This window comes from Echeneis naucrates, chromosome 13 (genome assembly GCF_900963305.1).
Source record: "Echeneis naucrates chromosome 13, fEcheNa1.1, whole genome shotgun sequence".
Lineage (NCBI taxonomy): Eukaryota > Metazoa > Chordata > Actinopteri > Carangiformes > Echeneidae > Echeneis > Echeneis naucrates.
In genome coordinates, this window is record NC_042523.1 from 12459138 (window position 1) to 12484815 (window position 25678).

The following is a 25678-nucleotide window of genomic DNA, read 5'->3' on the forward strand; positions in this document are numbered from 1 at the left end:
TCCATCCCGCATCCTTTATGCACAGCACGCTGCTCCGGTCCTCTCCGACGAAACGCACCTTCGTGTCCGAGCACCATGGCCCGCTCCAGCTGCTTTCATTGAGAGACATGGAAGCGAAGCAGCACCAGATAAAGAGCCTAAAAAGCTATCCGGAAACCGGCGGCCGGAGCCTGGCAGCGGCCGCCGGAGGAGACGGAGGAGGCGGCGGCGGCTATCGAGCCGGCTCGGCTGAGATGGAGATGGAGACGAAGATCCAGAAAGCCATTGACTTCAAGGCGGAGGGTCATCGCTGCTACAAGGAGAAAAAATTTCGGGAAGCGATAGGCAAGTACCACCGGGCACTGCTGCAGCTCAAAGGGGTGCACGTTGTCGACGGGACGACGGGCTCCGAGGTGAACCTGCTGAACCAAGCCGCGGCCAAGCTGACCGAGGAGCAGCGGAGAGCCGTGGAGAGCACCGAGATCGAGTGCTACGACAGCCTGACAGGTGAGGGGCACCGGGACGGACACACAAAAACACACAACTCTGCTGCCGTGCACTGCTCCAGTTCACTGGGTTCACACAGGCTGCTGTGCTGAAGGTGGGTTTTTTAAACGCAGGTTCAGGATTTGTTGTTCAGAGGCAGCTGAAATAGCGCTGGAGTCAAACTATGAGGTTGCACAAGCTGATCACACTGTCAGCTGATGAATACTACATTGTGCAGATTTAACGAAAATCCTTAACTGGCACCAAATTAGAGCCCAGTTAGGCAATTTGCCAGCCTTTACAGAAAAATGCCACAGTTTAATCAACACATCTTTATCACTACCATGCTTATTTTCAGGGGCTTACACAACCTTACACATTGTTTCTAATCAGCATGTTGAAGCTTTCCCCGCAAATGCCATTATTATTTCAAGTGTATGTGTAGTTCACTGTTGTCAAAGAGTCAAACATATATATTCAGGATATATATATATATATACATGTGTGTGTGTGTGTAAGAAAAACAGCTGAAAAAGGTGACTCGATTTTGTAAGGTTGAGTCCACTTTTAAACTATTAGTAAGGCTACATGTTGGACGCCTATAGCTGCAGAAAATTAATATTTTGATTAGTGATTATATTCTAAAGTAACTATGTGATCTATAAAATGCCAAAAAAATGCTTATATCCATCACATTTTGTGAGAATGTATAATATATTCAGATATCTTTTTTGTGTACATACAACTTGATGATTGCATACGTTTTATATTTCTCTTGCTGGAATGCATATGGAATTTAAGGCAACACAGTGAGCACAAACCACTGTCAGAAGAATAATTGTCCTACCCCAGGGCAAATAAAAAGGGTGGGGCATTTTGTTTTCAAGATTGTGGTTGTAGGAACTGTTTAAAATACTTCTGACATCAGAAGACTGAAAGGATAAGATGATAAATAACTTGTAATCATAATTTCTTCTATCGTGCAGTGGTTTTAGGGCCATATACTGAATGTCTTTTATATTGTTGTGAGCCTTCATTTATAGTTGCTCTTATCGTTGTAGTTGTTTTTAAGCATTTTTATTGCCGCTGTTTTAAAAATAAGTGGCCTTTTGCTGCTGGGTGGTTTCTTTACATGGTGGAAGAATTTCATTGTGTAGTGTGAGGGATAGCTTTAGTTCATATGACAATGAAGATAAAGTTAAACTTTTTTCGTTGTATATTATATAATGATGCCATGTTACTCAAACAAAGGTGACTGTGTTTCTTAGATCCTCTTTTCCATTAATCTCACTCATATAGCATCATCTGAAGTAAAATAATCTATCTGACTAGATATTGTTCACTAAATAATATCACAAAATAATATAATCAGCTGAAATGTGTGATTCATTTTGTAACGTTACTTGAAATCACAGTATTTTACATAGTATCAGATGTATTATTACTGTAGCTCTTGCAGGCGAATGATAAAAAATTAATCATCCTCGCTGTGCTGTAAAATCTCAATTATGGTCCCAGTGTGTGCTCAGTATGCAGTGTGACCAGCAAATGAAGATCATGAGGACTGCTGGCATCGAGATGGACATAATGATGATGAATGGGGCACACCGGCACCACAGTAGTTACATCACACCACTCATAAGACATTGTTATTGGTGAAAATGTAGAGGTTTTGGGTCATGGGGTGGCACCGCAATGTCTGTAGTGATGTTGCATCCCCTTGCTGTCCACTCTGCCTGCCATGATTCATTGAAGGTCGTCTTGTTCTGCTCAGTTTTCAGGGGCTGACTGGAGCCTGTAGGGAGGCCACTGTGGCGTGAAAGAAAAATGGGGGAGGGAAGGCAAAAAGAGAGGAGGGAGACTGAAATAAGGAAGAAAAGGGAAATTTATGATGTAAAAGGAAGGAGGGAATCAGTAGATATGTTGGAAATGACAGAAGCAGAGAGAAGAACAGTAGAGAGCCAGGAAGGGGTGTGGAGCAGAGAGGGAGGGACTGCTTGCACGCGACAGGGGGCCATATTTACCATGGCAACCATGATTGGGCCTTTTCCCTGTTGTTGTATTAATACTGCTCATAACCCCCTGACTGCTGCTTCACTGCTGCGTGTGCACATTCACACACTCACACAAAGAGGGCTCACACCAACCTGACTTTCCCAGCAATGACTGTTTTCATGGACAACAGTAATACATATGCTTTACTCTGATATAGCCTGTGATTCAGTTATTTCCATGTGTGAATCAGGTATCATTAAAATATTTACTGGATCCCGTGATGACTGAAAATTGGGACAGAGGGATGAAACAAGACTAAGACAAAGATTGTAACAACTCAGCATTTTAAATGAATCTGATAAATCTGACTGCTTTAATAGATTCCGTATAGCTACGGTGAACAGCCTAGAAAAAAAGTTGGGTGCAAATGATGTGAAAATCCTTGCTCATCTTACAGTATGTGGAAAGACTAATGAGGAGGGAACAATCATTCATCATTGGCTCAGTCACTAAAATATAAATGATTCGAATGGGAGAAACTCTGCATTTGTTGAGACGTACTAAGCCCTGTTTCCATAATACTCCGGTGCTGCAGGACAGTGTCTGTGGGAGTAACTTAAATAATCTCCACTACTGCCAATATTTATGGTAATGAAAGAATTTGTCAGACAGAGAAACTGTAATGGGTTTAAAATAATTTTAGTACAGCAATGGAGCGTGGACGGTATCAGGATGTGGCTGCAGTGGCAAAAGCTTTTAGTAGCATAAATTTGTTGTTGTTTTTGCTCTTTTCATGGGGACGGGAAGAAAAATATAGACGTGATAAAGACAAATACAGACAGCTTTTTCATTCACTAAGGCACCAGAATTTACAACTAAACACTCATTAGTTCACTGTTCTTGTGCCAAACAATAATAAAATAGTTTACCAAAACCATTGATATTTCAGAATAGACTAAACAAAATGTGTTAATATAAAAAGGCCAATGAAACCAGTGTTTGGTTTCAGAACCCCCCCAAAGTTACTTAGCTGGTAGTTTTTTCAAAGGGTCTTGGAGAGCTTGTGGTTTTGAGCTGTCGCAGTGTTTACTCTCTCTTCATGTAGCCCCAGACTGGAGATCTGGGCTCTGGGGGGGTCAGACCATCTGTTGCTGGACTCTTTGTACCTTGTGCTGCTGAAGGTGGTTCTTCATTAGTCTGGCTCTGTTTTTGAGGTCGTCATGCAGAATAAATCTGGATTGATCAGAAGCATTTGATCTGATGGTTCTATGGGATGGATAAGACTTTACTATGTCATGCAAATGAAAGCATTTTCCTCAGTCACAACACTAAATAATATTACTGGGCTGTGCTGCCTCCCGCGCTAGGTTGTGGCTCTTATATTTTGCCTTGTGATTTTGAACTTTTTACTAGCTGCTATACCTCTAAACAACTGTATATTTAACCAGGTGACCTAACTGAGATGAGATCTTTTTTCTTTTTTTTTACAAAATGATACCGCGTTTTCAGATTAAGCCTGTCAGAAAATGTAAAATGCATGGTCATGGTCATGCTTTATTCAAAGCATAATCTTGAATATGTTACTGTGGTCTCTTTTTATTAAAAAAACTCAGTGGCCCCATCCCAGTGTCAGCCCTCATTTGAGTTGAGTAAATTTCACTGGCTGACATTAAGCTGCTGTTCTTTGGTTGTGTAGTAATCGGGCTGCAGGTTCTTCAAGTATATAATTACCCAGAGCTCCGCTACGTGGAGGATGGTCACCATGGTTATGAGTGAGGAGCTGCAATTTGATTGGCCGGTTGTCCGTGGTCCTGACGTATAGGAGGAGAGCAACAGGCAGCAATGGACATCGGTCATGAGTGAGTGATGTGGAGGGTGCGTTCATGTTTCCGGACACACAGTGTGCACTTATTGCACTTTTCTGACTTCTAGCTTCTCAGATGGGAGAATTGGATGCTGTATCTCCTGTATGAGGGTTAACTGTAAATTTTATTGGCTCTTTCAGAAAATTGTTGTTAGTTGCTACCTTCGATGAAACTACACAGCAGTTAGCTCCACATAAATCAATCAGAGTAAGAGAAAAATATGACTCACTTACATTGACTATAAATTTTATTTAATACAATTATTATAAAGCATTTTTAAAACTTCTTCTTCTGTTCTTAGCTGCTGATGAGAAGTTTCTCAATGAGTGCAGAGTAGCTGCTACCAGTTGAGCACACAGAGACAGAAAAACAAGATTAGGAGGTTTTAATTTGAGAAAAAATATGGCATCTAGATTAGAGCTGCACAGAAAGAAAGCAAACATCACCTGGTTGTGTCAAACTCAAAGACAGTGGATGATAAATATCTTGTTTCTGGCCTTATTACAGAGAAATCCTGAGTCTCTCTGTCCCTACAGGGTTGTATGTAAATGTGTTACACCACCAATGAGTGTGTTGCAGTTCACAGTGTTGCAACATGTTGGCCAGAGGCAGACTGCCTGCCAGCACGCCTCAGCCACCCACCATCACGAACACAGTCAGATGTGACTGCAGATTCTTTGCTCTTTTCCCTGATATTGATCATGAAGAAGCACTTTCTTCAACCGGGACAACAGCTTCTTAAGTCCCTACATTTCGACCGGCTTGTATGTGGAAGTGCAGTAAGTTTAACTCCATTCAAATGCATGTCAGGGCGTGTGAAAAGAATAAAACAGGGAGCAGTGTGCTATGATCCTGTGGTGAGAGCAATCAGTCTGACTTTTCATTAACTTTGATCTCTGCCTCAAATCTCCTTTTGTTCCTCCTGACTGGCTCGATCTTTGAATGAGTCATAAGTCACAGCCTTGGGAACAAAGCAGCAGGAGGGAGGATGAGTGTTTGTTTCGTAACACCATCCACCTTTTTATTTAAATCTGCAGCTCACAGTTGCTTTGCTCACCATGATGATCCAGCAATTTTTACCCACTCTCCCATTTAAGAAATAAATGTTCAAAGATTGAAAAGATAATGGTATGTTTTACATAATTTTACATAATAGTCTTTTAAATTTACATGCAGAGGCAGAAATGTTTTTGATAATATGACCTTAATAAGACTGACAGTTACAGACCAACCGGCAAAAAGATAATTTCCCTTTCATGTATGTCAAGCTGTTACAGTGTCTCTGGTTTCCTTAACTGTTTATCTTCAGTAAACTCTGCATTCAATTATAATTTCATGCTCATAAGGACAGTTAAATATGTCAGCAATGGCCACGAGCTTCAATTAGTAGGATACAAGCGCAAGGTGACTGATAAACTCATCCCTTAACCATTTTTTGTCAGATTACTCAGAAGGACTCAATCGCAGAATACAAATGGCAGGAGGCAGGATGAATGTAATGTAAGTCTTTTACTCAGAATCCGAGAAACAGTGGATTCCTGACAATTTTTATTAGCTGGTACGACAGTGAACCGTCCACGACCCGGCCCCGGATAACCAGATGAAGATGAGATGAGATGAACATAATGAGCTGATGATTAAATTTTTCTGGGAAATCAGGTAAAAATGTCATTGATCGCGATCGTGTTGTTTCATGTCATTAAGAGTCTAAAGTCATTGTCTGTTTAGACGGAACAAAACAAAACAAGTTGTGAGTGTCAGACTCTGTAACGGCAGTTTTTATTGTTCTTTTACAGTTTAGTTGAAAGGATTTACAATGTAATGGCGACAATAGGCAACAGATGACTAAATGATGAAAAGGCCAACATGAATGTTCAGACAAACATTTGCCTTTTCGTCTAAGAAGGTAATAATGTAAATTTAAGTCCTGCTAATTTGCCATTCTAAAAAATGTTGATTTTATCAGCTATGATAATGATTTTTCTTGTTTAGGTGACGCAAAAAGATTAATATGTTTAATATATTATCAAACAGTTGCCCATTTACAGCAACACTGTCATTCGATTGGACATATTTGAGCTCAGTTTTTGGTCACTACAGAACAATTGTACCACCCCAAACTGGACAAAATCTGTCTCTCATATGAGAGTGATTCCAACACAATGACTTGAAAAACACTGAAACAGTTTGTAAGCACTGAGAGGAATTGCAGAGTCCAGTGACAATGGAAGGTTTGTTACAGTTAAACTGCCCTTTCAGCTAATGTATAGTAAATGATCGGTTTGTTAATACAATGCCTTAATAATACATAAAAAAAGGCAATTTTGTTCCTAACATACGTAGGAAGCATGATTTTCCCGAAACCTGGTTAGGGTTAGGGTTAGGGTTTTAAAAAATATTTAGATTCTGCCCTGAACATTTCTTTGAATGGTCAGATAATGTACATCCTTTTCTGTCCCATATTGATCTGATTGAGACCTTCCGTGAACATTTGAACCATGACATGCAATTACAGGCCTTAAATGAGCCTTTAATGAGCCTGTTGACGACACTCACAGCTGTTATTGCTGGACCAAGAATAGAAGCTCTTTCCCTGTCGTAGTACGGTCATAATTCATAGTGCTATTGCACCACCTCCTCACATCACAGCCTCCAAGACCAATCTTGCTTCAGATTGATACTGGGCCATGTCAGCGATGTGTAACACCACAGACGGAGAAATTTCACCAGTCCGCTCTAACCAATCACATGTGAATATTCAATGTCTGCTTACAAAACCAGAGAAGAACAGAAAACTCCTCTCTTTCATCACCTTCCAGCTCCATCACCAGGGGATGTGGTGGAGAGCATGAGATAAAAGCAGAAGTGACGAGGAGAAGAATCCAAGATTGATGGGTTTAGATGAGGAGAAAGCAGGGCTGTTTCAGCAGCTGGGAGAAATGCTTTGTAGAGAAGAATTGCACTGTGCAGTGTGCCTGTAGGAGGATGGAAGAGAAAGAGATGCCACATGATGGTGAGATGGGGGAGATGGGGGGAGGTTTGCTTGGTGTTTTTGCTCCCCTCTGTGTATGTGCGTCTGCCATCGGAGGGGTGGCCAGAGCAGAGCCGTGGGAACGTTGTGTGCCAGAGCTGCAGATGGCGTGGTATAGCTGTCAGGAATACGACTGGCACTCCCTTTACTGTACCACTCTCACTGTACTGTCCTTCATAAACACACATACCCCCTGAATTACCTCACAGCTGAGAGCCAAAGAAAGATATGGGGGAGGGGGTGAGCCCATAGAGAAGATGCAGAGGCTAAAATGGGGGAGGGAGTCTGACAAAGGAAGCCGGAGAAACTGGACAGAACTCTTAAGTATGAGGGGATTATAGGACAAAGAAATGGAGCTACAAATGGAGAGGAGGACAAGAAGGGAATGAGAGGAGAAAACATTGCCTCTGTCAACTCTAAGTAGTGAAGGAAAGATTTTCAAAGCTGCATTTGTATTTTACTATCTCAATGTGGAGATCACAACACTAAGAAATCTGTTCCAGACCAGAGTGATTTATATCAGAACACTGACAGGCCCAGATGACTCCCGTCAAAAGAGTAAATAAGATTCAGGCTTACTTAGGTGGATATAGAAACAGAGAAAATAATAAGAGCTAAACTTTTATTTTTATTTTTATTTTAATATGTTTTCAAATCAAACCAGTTCCATTAAATTAAACTAATAAGAGAACACAAAACAGCACAAACCCACAAAAACATAGCCAACACAAGAGCACAACTACACCAGCGCTAAAATGATAATGGATAAACTCAGCAGCAGCTGAGCTTTGACGGAAATGCCAATGTGAGTATGCTAGAACGAGCTCACAGTAACAGTGCTGACACTAAACAAGGACAGTGTTTAAGATGTTAACTCGTTTATTGTGTTACCATGCTAACAATTGCTACTTAGTATAAAAAATAAAGAACAGTAGCAAAATAGCGAATGTGAATTTCATTAGTTTTGCTGTTGCTAATAAACTCATATTTTGGCCTAAAGGTAGTCCAAGAATTTAGCAGGAATAGTTACTGGATTAGAAGGAGGCTTCAGCATAAGGAGAAATGAAAATGAAACAAGATCAATCCATTCATCAACAAAGGCAAAGAAAGGCATCAGTGCAAAATACCAAAGAAAAAAGAAATAAAAACAACATGATTCCATATGTCATTTCATATGGTGCACAAGTGAGACGTGAATAAAACTCTAAGACAGCTCTAAACACTCAGGATTAATGACACCATAACATACAAAATTAAATCACTCTGGCTCATAAAACAAGTGCAAAGTCGGAATTTATAGTCATTGCAATATGTTTTGTTTTGCAATGTGTTGGTATTTATTCCACATCTGTGCGCTGCTGAATCTGATATTGTATTGACAAGGCTGCCCTAAATCTGGTGTGGATTTATCAATTTGACTGAACAAACCCTGATGCACTCATTTGTGGATCTGCTGTGCATTTCAAACACATGAAATGCACTTTTACTTTTGAACTAGAAGCATCACTCAATTCAGAAAAAAGCTGGTCTAGTTCAGCTACAAAATGGAGCAGGTCTTAGAAGTTATTTTGTTATCTTAGGTTGATGGACCCAGTAGCAGTCCAAAAAAAACAGCACTGCTTTCAGGTGATCACTAAAGTTACTACAGTTTTTCTGGTGGCATCCTGAATCCATCCATCCATTATTTATAACACTCATTAGTCCGGGTTGTGGGGGCCTGGAGCCAATCCCAGCTGACACCGGGTATGGGCGAGGTCCATCCTCGACCGGATGCCAGTCTATCACAGGGCCACCATATTGAGACATCCACATACAGCAACCATTCATGCTCACACTCGTGCGGTCGCATCACGTGACAGTCATGATTACTCAAAATTTTCCTGACTTTGGATTATGGCAGGGAGAAGAAATGTAACTTTATCATATGAAAAGTTGGACGATTGCCATGAAGATTTAAAGTGCAGATTGAACGTTTATGAGATTCCAGGGTAATTCATCCAGGAGTTTTGTCCAGCAGATGCGGACAGCAAACATTTGTCATCTTATTCATCCAGGGTCAGTGTCTCAGATGTGTCAAATGTAAGATAACAAAGTTCTAATTATAACAAGCTACTGACACCTCAAAGATCTATAATAATGCTTTTTGTGCTCTTTGCATTTGATCTGCATAATATATGCGTTTGATTTTGAAATCGTATATCCTTTTACATGGAAGGACTAGCTGAAAGTGGCTGTCAAAGCTTTTTTTAGTCCACAGTTGAAAGTCATGGCATCAGCTGAGAAAAAACTGAAACAGATGCCCTTCAGTGACACCCTCAGAGAGAGATAGAGGGAGCAAGTGCAAGAGGAAGATAGAGAAATGCCAAATATGGGTCGTCTGTAAACCATCGGTAATGAGAATTTACTGAAGCTGTCTGTGCATATCTAACACCCTATGCTCCAGCGGACTGAGCAGAGTAAACCAATTGCCTGTTTATATTTATCTGTCACAGATAAAAAGCCATGTTGGTCCCTATCTGAGCCTCCCCTTGCTCCGACCTGACACCCAATGCTTCATTTCATGTGCTGCCAGGGGTTGACATTGAAAATTTGTCCTTGTTACACTCTGTTTGTGACAGCAGGAAAGTGTAAAGGTTGTGTGGAGTCTGTTTTGCTGATCCAGCTTCGGGGTGCTCCTCAGCCCAGTAGATGTGCCAAATTTGATTCCCACTACTGTAGTACTGTTTCACTCAAAAGAAAAAAATCTAAACTGAAACCAATTTACTGAGTTATCATAGAATTTCCCTGTGGGGATGAATAAAGTATCTATCTATCTATCTGATGCAACATTTGCAGTTAAACTGCTGTTGTGGATAATTCTGTATTAACAACAGATGAAATGAATAATTGTGTGTATTTATATTCAACAGAATTGCAGAATCCACAGCCTGATTGAGAACCGTGGGGGAATTACTGTGGACATTTATGTTTATTTCATGGATTAACTAGGAGCGGACACAATTTATCTCTTCAGTAAAAAGTCACAAGCTTGATGTATGTTACTATCCTAAGTCTGTTTCCTTATATTCTGTTTAAATGAATTTCATAACATCAATAAGATGATTTTTTTGACAGTATTTTGACTTTTCTTTCGGAATTATTAGTTTTCTACTCCGATTTTTTACATATATAGAAAAAAGTGACTGTAAACAGGCTGGCTGTTTTGGTTAAAAAAAAAAAAAAAGTAATTGTTTGGTTTCAGTCCCGCCCTTCTCCTAAGCCGAGTTCAATTCCTCCTGTCCACCACACAGACAGTCATAGTGAACATAGTGGAGCAATTAACAGCTCCAGAGAAAAATAGAGATTGGACTTAAAGACTTACTGAGTTGCCAGAAGCGCGGCTCCAAATGAACTAATGTTACCTCATATCTGTCAGATGTATAAATAAACAACTATTTTCTAACAAGTTCACCACATCAACTGAAAAACTGATGGTATGTCAGCGTTGTTCACAGCTTGTTTATGCTGCCCCTGTGTGTTCAGAAAACCGCCAAACACAACTGGCTGTCAACGCATGCCCATACCATTTTTATAAATTATCAAAGCACATGCTTCAGACATTCATTTACTTCAGGTACTTGGTGTGAAAGCTTTACTACCTCGCAGATTAAGGCTGACTCCATGAAATTCTGAGCCAAACCATTTGGCTCTTTTCTCCACTGACCTGTCCAAACGCTCTCTCATCTATCTTGTTACTGCCATAATGCACAGAGCACATTTATCAAGGCAGATTGTCCAGACAAAAAGACAGAAGTGCTTTGATATTAGCAGCCACAGCCCTATTTTTACTTGACAATATCTGACTTGATGCATGGTTTGAGTTTAGAGGCGATATATTTGACAGCAGCGGGAAACAGTAGCCAAAGGTCTGCTGAGCTAAAGGCACGAGCCTGCTCAGTTTCTTCAGCTGACATCACCAATCAGATAATGGCCTAGCTAAGGGCCACAATAAAATTATATCCCTGTCAGGGGCTCAGCTAAACATATAACCTTGATAGAAGTCTCTTTTATGCTTTATTAAACTGCACTTATCTGCTGCGTGAATGTCTGCTTTTACTCAGAACATAAAAGTCATGTGGATAGTCTGAGATCCTCATTTGGCCTTTGGACATTTAAGTATATAAAGTAAATATACCGGTTTGAATGGGTTAAATAAAATTATTACTTTATCAAATGCTCTTCATTTCCCTTAGTCTCCCGAAGAAACCGCACAAAGACCCATCCTGAGTATCCCAGGCTTATGTTCCAGACGTAAGGAAATTACTCAGCCAAAGTTCTGGGAGCTGCAAAGTGCCATGGCGAGCATTAAATGATTTCATCTTTGGTGAAGTCATAGAGAAGATAGCTTCCTCACTGATATAAATATTTTAGTAGATGGGCATTAATCCTGACTCAGCGACTATTTTCGGAGAGCAGCACAATGTTGGATGCTGGACATTGATTGAGTAAGGCAGAAGACAGGCACCGACAGGAGCGCTGTGATTCATGCGTTGGGGGTTTGTGGACGGGGATGTGAGGTGAAAGTGGAAAACGTCAACATGCTCTTTGGTTGGTTTGGTTCCTTTGGTTAGATCTTACAGCCAACAATGATGGGAGTGGGTATAGTTCTCTCCTGATGGGGTAAAACATACAAACGTAATTGATGTACCAGCAGTTTCCAAGTGCTACGAGCTCAGAAATAATAATGCATAAAAAATAAGAGGCACTGGTTGACATCTGGGAAGTATGTTCATTCACTTTCTGTCAGAGATTTAGATGAGGGCACTAACTTCCAACAACCTGTGATCTGAGCTCATTATAAAGTCTTACAGCAGCAGCCATTTTATGGCTCATTAATAAAGAGAAATGATCATTATGGCTCTTTGGTTTCTGTATCAATTAAACCAAATCTGATGAAGATCCGATGTGCAAGTAGGTTGATCTTAGACAGACCAAGTCTGTTTTCAGGCCTGCATATGACTGCAAAACCTCCTAAATTAGCTACAGTGGCTCTGTTACAGATTATTGACACTTGGCATTGCATAGTTCACATATTACACAAAACCATTCTCTTTAAATTAGTTGAATCTGTTGTATTTGTGTTAATATTGGATTTTATTCATGTTAGTGTCAGCAGTCCTGTCTTAGTTACAATTTTTCCAACAGATCGATGTTTTGAAGTGACAGTATAGTGGGAGTTGTTGGAGTTAAAGTTATTTTTCTGGCTCAGGGCATAAGCTAAGGGAAGCTGCCAGCTGTAACCACATGTTTATCAGATCTAGCTTCACATTGAATCCCAAGAAATTGAAAAAGTTGTCAGACGATGGAGTGATCTCTTCAATTGCCTGTCACACAGACATACACTTCTTCAGCCTTTACCATAATCACAACATACGCTCTCACTCTGTGCTCTTCAGTACAATCACTCATTGAAAATATTCACTGAGTCATTTGTGAGGCTGGTCTCAGTGCTCTTTATTCCCAGCTACCCCCGAGGGGCCTGAGGAGGCCTCTGAGATGTTCACAGTCAAACATGAGCAATAAGACTGAGTAATTATGAGGGCTTTTTACACCATATGGAGCAGCATCACTCTTCTGTGACACACAATCAGAGATCATCTGCTCCATTTGTTTTAAGTCCAATGCTGTTTGATGACAAAATGACTTTTTGTCATCTGTGTAATAAAAAATCCCATGGATCTTTATGTATGTTTCCTCTGAGGAAAAAGAGCTTATTTTATGTTCTTTATGTTGCATGCTGGCTGATTTAAGTTTAAATCATCATCATCTGGAGCAGCATGGATGTGACAGCTATTTGAAAAAGAACAGATGTGAATCAGATTTTACTGAAGTAAATCTCAGTACCACAAGAGGACGAGAATGATGGAGGCCAACAAAATACAACCTAGAAAAAAAAAAAAAACCCACTCTATTTATGCATGTGTATAGATAACAACAAAGTTAGAAAACTGTTAAGAGCATGTTAACAGCATGACAAGTAATTCTCAGAAAGTCACATCCACTACAACAGCTGTCAGATCAGGGTTTGATATGAAAGCTTGTCAGGCATGAAGCGACCAGAAGAAAGGGTGAAGGAGGAGAACAAAAGGGCTGAAAGGGAGGGTGATAATGCAGGTGCCGGCTGAAGTCGGAGTCGATGCTGTGTCATCTCAGTACAGACAGGCCTTCAGATACAGCGAGTGAGGAAATGTGCTCCCACTCAATAACAACGAAAGGCATTTGCAAAAAAAAAAAAAAATGCTTTAGGTGGAGCTATTCTAATCACATTTTGCTCTAAAATCTACATATGAGGAACTTTCATGATGGACCTGTATGACCTTGTAAAGGTCGGGGAGAGGACCATGTGAGAGGAGAGCATGGTGGTCTGTGCTTCGAGAAACGGGAGCCAGAGAGACAGAAATGGAAATGAAGGATGAAGGTCAAAGATGGATGCCGTTATCGAGACAAAAAGTGTGTGTGTCTCTGTGAGTGATGGCTCTCTGTCTCTGTCATTATCTTCCTGCTGAACTAATAATGAGGTTGTAGACAGGAGACTGATCACCACAGCTACAAGTGGCTTTAAATCAGCCAGACTGTGTCGTGGCACCCTGGTGTGACAGAGAGAGCTGGGGGGGGTGAGATGAGGCAACACAAAGAAATAAGAGGATTCATAGTTCTAAACAGATTATACAGAAGTAGAAAAAGTGATAAATGACCCCAAAAAGCATCTTCCCCCTTATTTTTGCTTTGTTTGTCTTCATCTCTCCTCTTGCCCTCTACACGTCTCATGCTGAAATGATTTCCCCTCAGCTGTTACTGGATTGTGTTTTGTTAGGGATGTCTCTCTCACTCCGTCTTTCCTCGCCTGCATCTCTCTTGTCTAGTTTCAACATTTATTTTTTTTTTTTCTTGCTTGCTTTCTTCTGTTCCTCACAGGCCTTGACGCTCTGTCTGCTAAATGAAAGGGAGTCTCAATGCACAATCTCTGTTTTGTTACTGTTTGGGTTTTTTTTTCTTCTTCTTTTTTCAGACATGAAGCTTCAGGCGTATCAGTGGGGTTCTTCAGCATGTGTTAACCTCTCCCACTCACCACACCTTTCAATCGAGATTCAAGCAGCGGAAAAACACACACACAGACACATGACAGCTGCCTTTGCACCTGTTGGCTTTTCTTGGGGCTTCTGAAATATAGTTTTCTATTAAATTTTTTTCAGATTTCCTGCCTTTTGCCAAATTCTTGCTCCTTTTAAATCTGACAGATAGAAAAATAACTAAGTATTCCTGTGACAAAGCCAGCATTGTTGCTGCATCGTATGACATTTCAGTTTATTGCGCTGACATCACATGAAGTCCCTCTTAAAGGGAATTTAATAATAACAATAATAATAATAAATTGATAATTAAAACTATCAAAACATTTGCAGAGAAATTTTCTGTTTTATTTAACATTTTGCCTGCTTGTAACCTCTCACTGGTGGCAAATGTCTGTCTACATCACTGGGCGACAACATTTTCTGTGATGTGCCAACGAGGTTTTAAAATGATTGTGCTTAAAACAAACAATGAGCATAGTTTGACTGCAGCAGAATCATAAATTTATATTGCGATCGTGATTTAATTTCAATTATGATGACGCCCTTTGCATTTCACAGAATAAAATTAAAAATACTCCAAAATACCAAAATAGGATCTTCCCATCTGTCTACAGAAGATGATCGGTAGGCCAAACGTCTCCAGAGCACCAACAATGCAAAACATTTTACCTTTACCCAAAAAACAGCCGCTCCTGCCATTTTTCCATGAGCTCCTGAGATTTGAATAATGCATTTGGATTTCAATTATATTTCAGTTTTGCAGCCCTAGATGAGGCCACGAAAGCACTTCATTACAGATCTCCGTCGTGCTTAATAAAAATTCAGACATTAATTACACATCTCTGAGTGCACCTTTCTCTGTGAAAACCAGCTGTACTATACTGTCCTGCACACCCGCAGCTGTACAGTCTGCACTGCGTCCTCTGCATGTTGGTCCTGGATATCCTGTAGATCTAAAGCTGCAGAATGATGTGAACGTCTGACCTGTGAAGGTGTGACTTACGAGGCTTGTAATTAGGCTTGCTACAGAGCACAAGTAGGTGGTGAAATCTTAAATATCGTAAAAAAGATTTGAAGAAAAGTCTTTAAAAAATAAGAGAATGTTTGTTGTTGGTTTTTATTATTATTATTATTATTATTATTTTGCTGTTCTTCTGAGTCAAACATTTTTCACACTGACTCCAGCCTTCCCTCCTATAATGGGAGACTCAGCCCTGACACACACCTGTCCGGTAACTGGGATACTTTGGCTCCAGTGATATTTCTGTCTTTTTCATGGTGTGTCTGTCTTTTTGTGTTCAGCCTTTCTTTAGTGATCTCATAATTATAACACCCTTAATGCATCTCACCACACTCTCCATTCCCTCTGGCTCTCCGTCCATCTGCCTAATGGGCCAGCAGGGTGTGGCCAGCCGCGCTGCTCCTGCGAGTGTGTTATACAGTCACATCTCCTTTTAATCATCATGGGCATCAAGCAGTTCACCTAAAGTCACTGGGATGTGATCCTGGTTTAGAGCTTCTGTGTGTGGTTGTGTCAACAACACTTATTTACACCCACTGGTTTGTGTGCAGTCACCTTCGTTACCATGTGTGTTTGCACCACAGTCCGTGACCTGGGTAACTGTGTTTCAGCCGTATGCGCTGTGAGTGTGTGTGTGTCTTCTGTATTGCGTATGTCGATGTGCGAGCCTCTGTGAACTCTGTAGGTACGTCAGCCATTAGGCCATTATGGAGTGTAACTGAATCCTCTGAAAGCTGTCTGAAAGCTGGGCTCGCCTCCACTGCTGGAGGCCGATAATGGATGGGCGTGTGAAGGGATGAGATCAGTCATGTTGCAGCTGGCAGTAAAAACAAAGAGAGGAGTGGAAACTGCAGCGAGACGTGCAGGACAGGTAGAGGGCATGTGAGGTGATTCCCACTTTACTGGCCTCAGCAGACTTATAATGACTGAAGACGAGAAACAGCCTCAACGTTCCTGCTCCATGCTGAGTCATGAAGGAAATCAGGCTGTGTGATGATGATAATGATGATGAATCAGTTAATCTACATCTTACACAGTGTCTCCTTGGCAAACATGACATAACTTCACATTATGAAGACAAAACAAACTAAACAGTTCAATAAACAGGAAAACGTAGAATAATTATAATATATATATTATAATAAGAATAATTTCTGTCAATTTAACTGTCGGTTAAACAAAAGCAGCGTTGTCCTCACGTAACAGCAAAGTCCAATAGGACTGAATTTCATACAGGACTTGAACAAGTGCTAAAATGAATCTATAATATGTAAATTATAAAAAAAAAAAATGATCCAATAACATCCATCTAAACAAAATGTTGGAAGTAACTTGGCTGAACTGTTGAGGTCAGTCCCAAAAATCAGCTCACTTAAAAAAAAATAGGGCCTGAGTTTGAGTAAATCGCAATTAAACCGATAAAATATTTGTGTTTTCATCATACTATGACGCTCACGCTCACGCTCCCGTCTATAGTTGTGTCTGAAAGCATTGTTTTCACTCACACACACACAATACGCACAACAAATTCAGTGTGTCCTCCTGACACATATAACTCAACCACTAAATACAAAGTACACTGACTTTTATTGAATTGGGCCATTCTTTAATTATTTAGTGTTTTGAACTTGAGTGTGTGTGTGTGTGTCTGACACAGCCCCATCAGTCCTGCTCGTTTGATGGAACCCTCTGTTGTGTTCCTCTGAGGATGGTCGGACATAGAGGAGTTCCATTATTAACGCACTCGGTCCTTTCCCTCCCTCTTAGTCTCCCATAGGTCTCACCTGTTGTCCTTTACTTCACCTCCAGCCACCCATACATACTCCCCTCCTCCTCCTCCCCCCTCTCCCCTCCCTGTCTCACTCCTGACTCACCCTTCCTCCCAGCTAACTGTCCCTGACTCATGATATTCACAGAGCTGTCTGTGTGTCAAGGGCAAACTCAGAGGAGGGGTGGGGATAAAAATAAGTCAGATGAGGGAGGGGAAGAGAAGGGTGGGAGTGCTGAAGGAGAGTTGACTGAAAGGGAAAATATTTTACATATCTCATCTGATAGATTGAGACATTGGTGAGGGGTGAAGGAGGGAAGGAAAAAGAAAGAAGGGAAATAAAAGCCTAAGTGGCTGTGATCACCAGAGGAATCAGATATCAGAGCCATAAGCAGGCTTTTAAAAGCTGTGGTGTCTTTACTAATGCAGTTATTCCGGCCATAACTGATCTCAGAGCTGCTGAGAATCGTTTCAAGGAAGTGCTGCTGCAGGTCACATATATAGGACTGATGACCACAGTGAAATACGTATTCTGAAGTCCTGCATGTTGCACTTTCAGACAGCTTACTTGGTCTCACCATTCACATCTTATCCCAAAGCTCCTCTGTGTCATCTGACCTTCGCTCTTCATGCTGACCCTCCTTCCATCCTCCTCTGCTGCTCCCACTGCTAACAACACATCTGCTAAGTCAGGAAAGTCAGAATTAGGCGTCCTCACAGTGTTCAGTCCATCTTTTTCCCCATTCTTCCATTTTACATGTTGAGCTCAACAGCAGCATGTAGAGATTTTCCTGCTGGCACAACTTTCTTTTGTCTTCTCTGCTCTCTTGGACGTTAGCGTTGGCTATTTATAGTCAGCTCACTGCCATCCTGAGAAAGAACTGTGGAGGCTAAATTTCACCACGGCACTTTTAAAAGACACAGGCGTCAGCAAAACACCCAATATTTGTGTTTCACTCATGGGACAGACTTGTCACTTGAACTCATATGAAGTGCTTGCTCAGACAAATCAGGCAGATGCCTTATTTTTCATTACTGCCATTATTAGGGGGAAAAATTTTACATCTACTTTTAAACTGCTAATTTCTTCCTTCTCCTTCTTGCAGCATGTCTGTTGCAGTCCGAGTTGGTAAACTATGAGAGAGTGAAGGAGTACTGCCTGAAGGTGCTGAGCCACCAGAGAGACCACTTCAAGGCCATGTACCGCGCTGGCATCGCCTTCTATCACCTGGGTGACTACGAATGTGCCCTACGTTACCTACGTGACGCCAAGAACCGTGAACCCACAGGTGACAGCATTTCTTTTTTCACACATCAAATGTCAGAGGCTCCTATTATTGTTATATGATTAATTTAGAGCCCTTTAGCTCAGCACCTAGCTGCTGTGAATTTGAGTACTTTGAATCCAGTTTTCGAGTTTTGAGTACTAGCATTTAAGAACTCTATGAATATGGATAAGGTCAATGGAAAATAAAGAACATTAAGTTGCACACCTTGTATGCCAAATGAAAATATATCTGCACTATAGATTAAGTAATGCTAACCTTAACAGCAGGTTATCACAATGAGCTAATCGGTTGCTGACAGGTTTTCTGACAAGATGATATTTTTTTGCATCTTAATTAATTTCTTTTGCTCCTGAGACCTTTTGCTTGTCAGTGAAACAACAACAAAATTAGCCCCAAGAAAAATTGCCCAAATTTTCTGAGTGGGCGGGGAGAAAATTTGGTCAAAATGTTTCTCCTGTGTTGTTGTGAAAGCCTTCAACAGCATCCTGTGCCTTTACACTGTTTATGTTCAGTGGTGGATAATTATTTACATTTGCTTGTGAGCCAGTTTCATTTTTTCTCCTCACCTTTGCTGGTGGTTTCCTCCATTTCATTATAACGGCTTAATGGTACCTTCAAAGTCTGCTCTTGAATGATATTCCTAATTGAGGTGATATTCAAACAGAGATGTCACAGTAAACGTAAATCTGTTAAAATGCTGCTTGAGTTGCTGTTTCTGACACAGTGAGGCAAATGCTGATCTAAAAAGTCAACAAACTTTGCTGTTTGAATAAAAAGCATATTGCAAGTTTCTAATATCAAAGAGTATGTGCGTTCAGATATTTTTCTGAAATGGCCATCAGAAAATGACATTTTTACTTTCAGGCAACTCTACTATTTTAAATGCTGTGTGTCATAACTAATGTCTTTGAGTCTTCCTTTTTTTGTAGAAGAACAACTGCAATGTGAAATGACAGAACTTTAATTGACAAACTGTGAATTTCACCCATCACAGACACCAACGTGCTGCGGTACATCCAGCTGACAGAGATGAAGATGAGCAAGAGTGGACAACGGGAACGAGAGAGTGGCAAAGAGACCCAGGGCTAGCCCTCGACCTTTTGACCCTCCTGACCCTTCAGACCTTTGACCCCGCAACCTGATTGACCCTCCCTCTCTCCGCCTCCTCTATCGACTTCAGATAGTAGCACAGCCCACAGACAGAAGAGGAAGACCCAACCACCTGCCCGCGATGGTCAAAACTGGGGACAAATCAGGAGCTGTCTGCCACCTTCAACCCACTCCGCTCTCCTCTTCTCCTAGTTTCTCCCTCAGGTGCTGTGCCCCCACCCACCCCCAGCCCAAACCTCTCCCCCCAGACACAGACAGCTGAGGAAACATCAAAAAAATATATATATATCAAAAAACAAGGAAAATGCTGTATTATACTTATGAAACAGTCATTGTGTTGGACTGCAAAAGGAGCTTCAAAAACATACATATGAATAATAGACATTTCTGTGATTTAGTATACATTTACAAAACATGAAATGCATTTTGTTCCAGGTCTTTGCTCTCTCTTTTTCTCACGGCTTTCGCCCTCCGTCTCATTTCAAAATCTGGAGGAGAATTTCAGGGTTAGGTATTTTGACCACGCTGAGAGGAGGGCAGGAGTGTATGCAGAGGCAGTTCAGAGCATCAGCAGGAGTCCGTGTGGGGGGGTATCAAGTCTATGGCCCAATCTGATTGTACATCCTGCCCCAACAAGGTTGACCCAGACTATGGGATAGACTAAACGTCTCATCAAACAGAGAAATGCCTGGCTCTATGGTTCATCTGTCTCTCTTCTTCGCCTTGATTCTCAGCTTCTGGACTGTTTTTTTTTTTTTTTTTTTTTTTTTTTTCATTTCTTTCAATTCAAGGGCTAATTCAAGTGTTTGTAATCCATTATTGGGGTTTTTTGATTTGCTTTGGATGATTATCACACTCAGTAGTAGATCAGTCAGGCGAAATACTGTGGAAACTAGCGTGTCTTGAACCTGGTGTCTGAAGCCCCTCATTCGTCCTGTTTCACTGATGTTTTTGAGACTGTCAAAGCCTCTCCCTCCCTTTCTCCTTCTCTACCAACACCTCCCCCTCTGGTTTCCCTGTCAATGATGTCAAAACGGAAAATAGCCAATGGGATCGGCACCCCATCAACCGTCGTTGGCTAGATGGAGATCCACTAAAGGTTCACAGCAAAACACTTTGAAGTTTCTAAACCGAGGTCCAACCTTTTTATTGCTAATGCTGAAGCTCCCCAGACATCAACAAGAGACTGTGGGCAACGTTAGTGCAGGGAAAATAATCACACAATAATGTCCTGACAGTCCGAGCACTCAGCTTCAGCGCACTTCAACAAGAGTGAGCCATTTGACATTTCTTCCTCTTACAGTTTGGGTGGTTGATCGATAAAATATGTGTTTGCAAAGGTGAGCCCGACACACAACTGTGAGGACAGATGCTGTAACACACAATATTAGCAGCAAACACAACTGATGGCACGGTTTGTGATATCCATGACTAGCTGTCCAAAAAAACATAAAGTTGCCACTGCTTCTCTCATGGTGTGAAGCTGATAATGATAATGCAAAAACAGTTTTATAGTATCTTTGCCCCTGTTCTGCAGAAGGTTGGATTGACAATTTGTGAAAGCATGACCTGAATTTCCTGTTTCTCTGATGACATGAAACCCAGTTTCTTTGTTCCCGTGTGCAAGCCCACCTCCTGCATGTAACATTTGGTTCCAGAGAGTTATTTCAGATGTGGATAGGGATTACATCTGTTCGGTTGCTTTCTGTCATGGTATGCTACCAGTAAACTGTTTGCTCATTTCCTGCCCTTTATAAAGATGGAAGGCCGCAACAGACTGTGACCACAGCCATAGATTAGGTGTCACATGTATTTGGAAAGGAGAGATTCTTTAATAAATTAGGATCAGCTAAGGTGAGAGATGACAGCTCATTCAGGAATTTAAAGAGAGATCCGGAAACAAATAAGTGGTTGAAGATGAATGAATGAACGAATGCTGTGAAAGTTTCCCCTCTCCAATTTCTGCCAGTGACCTGCTATGAAGCAAATAGGGACCTAAGTGTGTCAGCGGGACTCTGGAGAGATGGCACTATGTATTGGAGAGACCAGCATGATAAAGAGAGGCTCCAGTGGAGGGAGAAGTAGGTCATCCTCAGAGACACAGAAACGAATGAATGAATGTTACACCTACACTGTATATGATCTGCAAACATTTCATTTCCCCAACTTTTCCCAACATACTGGGAACGGGCTGCAGGGATTTGGTGTCATTCACCCCCAAAGTTAACAGTGATGTTGGCTGATAAAGGCCTAGGCCTCAGTGACTCAGTTCATCCCAAAGCTGTAGGATGGCATTGGATTTACATCCAACTTATTTCTAGAGCACAGTGTTGCATTAAACAGAGGTTCCTAAACGTGAGTGTCACAACTTCACTGATTATTCTTCTCCCAAAATTGGGACAGAATTTTGATATTTTGGTAACAACCCAAGGGACTCGTTCATTAAATACTCCCATTATTATCGACAGTGGGGAGTGACTTTGGGGCACACAATGTATTACTGATAAAAATCCTGTTCAGATTTCAGATGCTGGATAGGAAATATCATACTCTATACAGTTTAGTAAATAGAGAGTGACTTCAGACAGCAAGTTGGCCACAGCAGAAGCACAGATGTAACTGCACAGCGTTACGTCACTTAACACCATTATTTACACCTGACAAGAGACAGGACAAGAGTGACAGAAATATTTCTGTCCACGCTGCCAAAATTTCACAATCTACTTCAGTCTAGCGCAAATGTTAACAAACAGGGATGTCCACATAGCCATATGGTCCCTGTCAGAAGAGTTCTCATATATTTTACATTATTCCGTGGAAAATCTGGTATGCGGGGAAAGATATTCGCTTTCAGAGAGTTAGAATAAACATCCAATACAGTTTTCATGTCTATACTGTAAATATGAAGCTGTAGACATCAGGTTAGTGTAACTTATTTTAGCTTAGCGACAGTGGGGAAAGGCTAGCCTGGCTCTGTCTGCAGACCAAAGTCACACTAATTATTTGCTTTTATCCGTAGAAAAACTGAAAAAAATATATTTTACAGTCTCTTTTTCTTTTACTGTAGGTTATCTTAATTTTGACTTAGTTAATCAGATTTAAATATATTTGATCCTTTTTTTTTTTTTACCATTATTGATAAGAATTTCTCTGGTGTAAAGCACCAGCAGTTGTATCCTGATTAAAGTGACACCCAAACCTGATTTTTGTCATTGTCACCCTGCTCCATGATTGCTTAGGACTAAATCATCAAACGCAGAACAAGCCTCCTCACTCTTGATGTGCCTCTGTAGTCTCTTTCTGTCTCTCTCTGGTTTCCCAAAGGAAACAAATCAACAAACAGCGGTGAGGAATAGCACCTGCAGGCTCGGTCTCCATGGCCACCCAGGCTAAATCTACTCACCACCGGGCCCCCCGAGGATAGTCTCCTCCTGTGGTCCTCTCTCCATAGCACCAGTCTGCCATCTTGTTTTTGTCTTGCTGTAGTAAGTTATTCTAGCTCAACATGTACTATGAACTTCTCGGGATAACTAGCAGCACATAAAACAGGTTCATGTCTGGCTGGTTGGTTTTTGATTAATGGCAGAGCTGACGCCATGTCTGTAATTGTGATCATAATCTGATGATGATATGCTGTCTGTGGAAAAAGAGATAGAGACACCCGATCTCTACATCAGTTTAGCTTTGAAAACAAACAACAAGAAGCACAACAAAAAAGAGATGGAAATGTAAAATTGTTGGCTGTGTTATTTTTGCTCTTTTTACTTTGATGTCATTTAAGGTAAATGTTTGTCAAATGTCAAAGTAGTTTTTGTGACTATATGATACAAATGTACAAAAAAAAGAAAAGAAGAAAAATTGAAAATTTTATGGTTGTAAAAAGCTTTACTGAATTACTTTATCAATGAAAAAGAAAAGCAAGAGATAGAAAAGAGAAATTTACTACCGCTCCTCCACGGGGCTGCTTTGTGACTGTGTCTGTATTTGTTGGTATTTCTGTTGACGTCCCTTTTTATCAAGATCCAGATCAGCTCAGAGTACGTGCAGTCCCCTTTGAACCTCGCCCCCAGCCCCCTTTTGCCTCCTCTGAATGACCTTTGATCCCTGGACTCCCTCCACCCCTCCCCATGCATCTATTTCTGCACAGTGAGATGACCAGTAACGCAGGAGCGGACTGGCACTCTGAGGAACTGGTACCAGAGCGCAGAGCTGCTCCTCATAGCAACAGACCTCCATCCTGTTTCTTTCTGTGCTGATGGAGATTTTAAAAAATGGATATGAAGATGGGGACGTCAAGGCTATGACCGCGCTTTTGTCTTGCCTCACTCTCAAGAGGCCTTTTTTCCTTTCCACATCCAAACATCCACCACGTCTCCAAAACTGGTTTTACTCGACTGCTAGCCCAGGAATGCACTATTGATCGGTAAATGAAGATTACGAATAAAGTTTTAAATGAAGAGGACTGTTGTCATTGTGTGGTCAAAACTTAAATTTAAATGGATGCTCTGCTGGCTTTACACATTTATCTGTTTGCAGGTCTTTCTGAGCACTAAAGCACGTGTTTAATGAGTTTAATGAAGGTTTTCGCAGCATCAGGGGGAGACAATCCATTTGAAAATGGAAAAATATAACAGAAGTACAGTTACCAGATCCCTCTAGTCCACTCCTCTTCTCTGCTTGAAGCTAAACACCACTTGCATAGAAATCCAAATCTGCAGTGGCCATGTTGTGATTGAGATCAAACAAAATCTGTGTCATCTCACCAACTGGACCCTCACTGCTCCCACTCACTCCCTCCTACTTCAAGGCCATCAATTTGTAACCCTGTTTTTGGAATAAAATTGTAGTCAGCAAGCTCAAACTGAGATAACCTATGACTGACAAGATGCAGATATGGAGCCACAAATTATTATATCATAAGAATGTTTTCTGAGGCTGAAGAACTTTTGGCTGATAAAGCTTCTTTCAAAAATCTCTTGAATGACAATTTCCTATTCAGTTTCTATACAGTTTGCTTCAGGATCTGGATTTAATTGATGATCACATCATTTTGAAACGCACATGAAGTCTTTCATTTATCTCCAGCTGAAGTTCTTCCATGCTCATCATTCTTTACACCTCAGGCAGTGCTGGTGGTTGACTGGTTAGAAAGGGTGTCATGTGATCGCAGCGTCCTGGCTTCCGTTGCTGCAGGTCAGTCGCCTCTCTGTTTCCTGCAGCTTCTCTCCCAATTACTGACTGACTTCAAGGAAAAATAAATCAATTTATACCTCTGTCTGTGAATTGGTCTCACTCAGCTGGAATTCTTTATGTTTAAAACACAGACGGTTTTGAACCGATGGCGAGATGTAATGATGCAACAAAGATTCAGGGAAGGACAAAGAGTGTAAATCTGAAGCTCTGAGGAGATACCAACTTGGCAATCTGGTTGTGTTACTAACTTGTGTTATGCACTTCAAAAATACAAACACACACACACAATGTGTGCTTTCTTTTCCCACCTGCCTCTCTCGACTCTCCTCATTCACTGTCACCCTCTGAATCCTGGAAATCATGCATTTCAAAAGCTGCCTTCATTGACTAAAACACATTTGGCTTTTGAAACACATGCAGCCTTTTCTTCTGGAGGAAAACAGACTGATAGAAAACACAGAAAAATCTGATCTGAAAGATGAACTGTGATGAACTGCGCATCGCTCAGCCTGTTAAATCCTTTCTGCTTGCTCTTTAACACATCTCTCTCTCTCTTCCTCGCTTCATTCTCAGGCCCATCATCCCTTTTTTTCACCATTTTCTTTGTTGATGCTTTTAATAGCATCACCATGGAAGTGAAGAATGGTTGCTAGGTAACTGGCTGGCGGCTAGATGGGTGTTTGATTGGCGGTCACACTGACAGACACAGCATTGGTATGTGGGTGTGTGTGTCTGTGTTTGTGTTTTGGCGCGTGTGTGTATGTTTTCGTATCATCTGTATATGATGCATATGGCCGGTTTTGTGTTTACATTCAAAGGTTGCCATCTC

The 25678-nt window shown here is 41.1% G+C and overlaps 1 protein-coding gene across 1 annotated transcript; it reads left to right on the forward strand.

The window, feature by feature from the left end:
* The first annotated feature begins 17 nt into the window (after positions 1-17).
* ttc9b (tetratricopeptide repeat domain 9B) lies at positions 18-19657 on the forward strand. The gene is made up of 3 exons (XM_029518286.1): positions 18-486; positions 18364-18546; positions 19541-19657. Exons 1-3 carry the CDS (start codon positions 18-20, stop codon positions 19633-19635), a joined length of 747 nt encoding a protein of 248 aa, XP_029374146.1. The 3' UTR covers positions 19636-19657.
* The last annotated feature ends 6021 nt before the right edge of the window (positions 19658-25678 follow it).

Bases quoted from the DNA above. Each gene is read 5' to 3' on its own strand.
- ttc9b (XM_029518286.1), top strand. From the start codon at position 18: ATGCACAGCACGCTGCTCCGGTCCTCTCCGACGAAACGCACCTTCGTG. The intron at 487-18,363 runs GTGAGGGGCACC...TCCTTCTTGCAG, and splicing joins GTGCTACGACAGCCTGACAG to CATGTCTGTTGCAGTCCGAG. The intron at 18,547-19,540 runs GTGACAGCATTT...CACCCATCACAG, and splicing joins CAAGAACCGTGAACCCACAG to ACACCAACGTGCTGCGGTAC.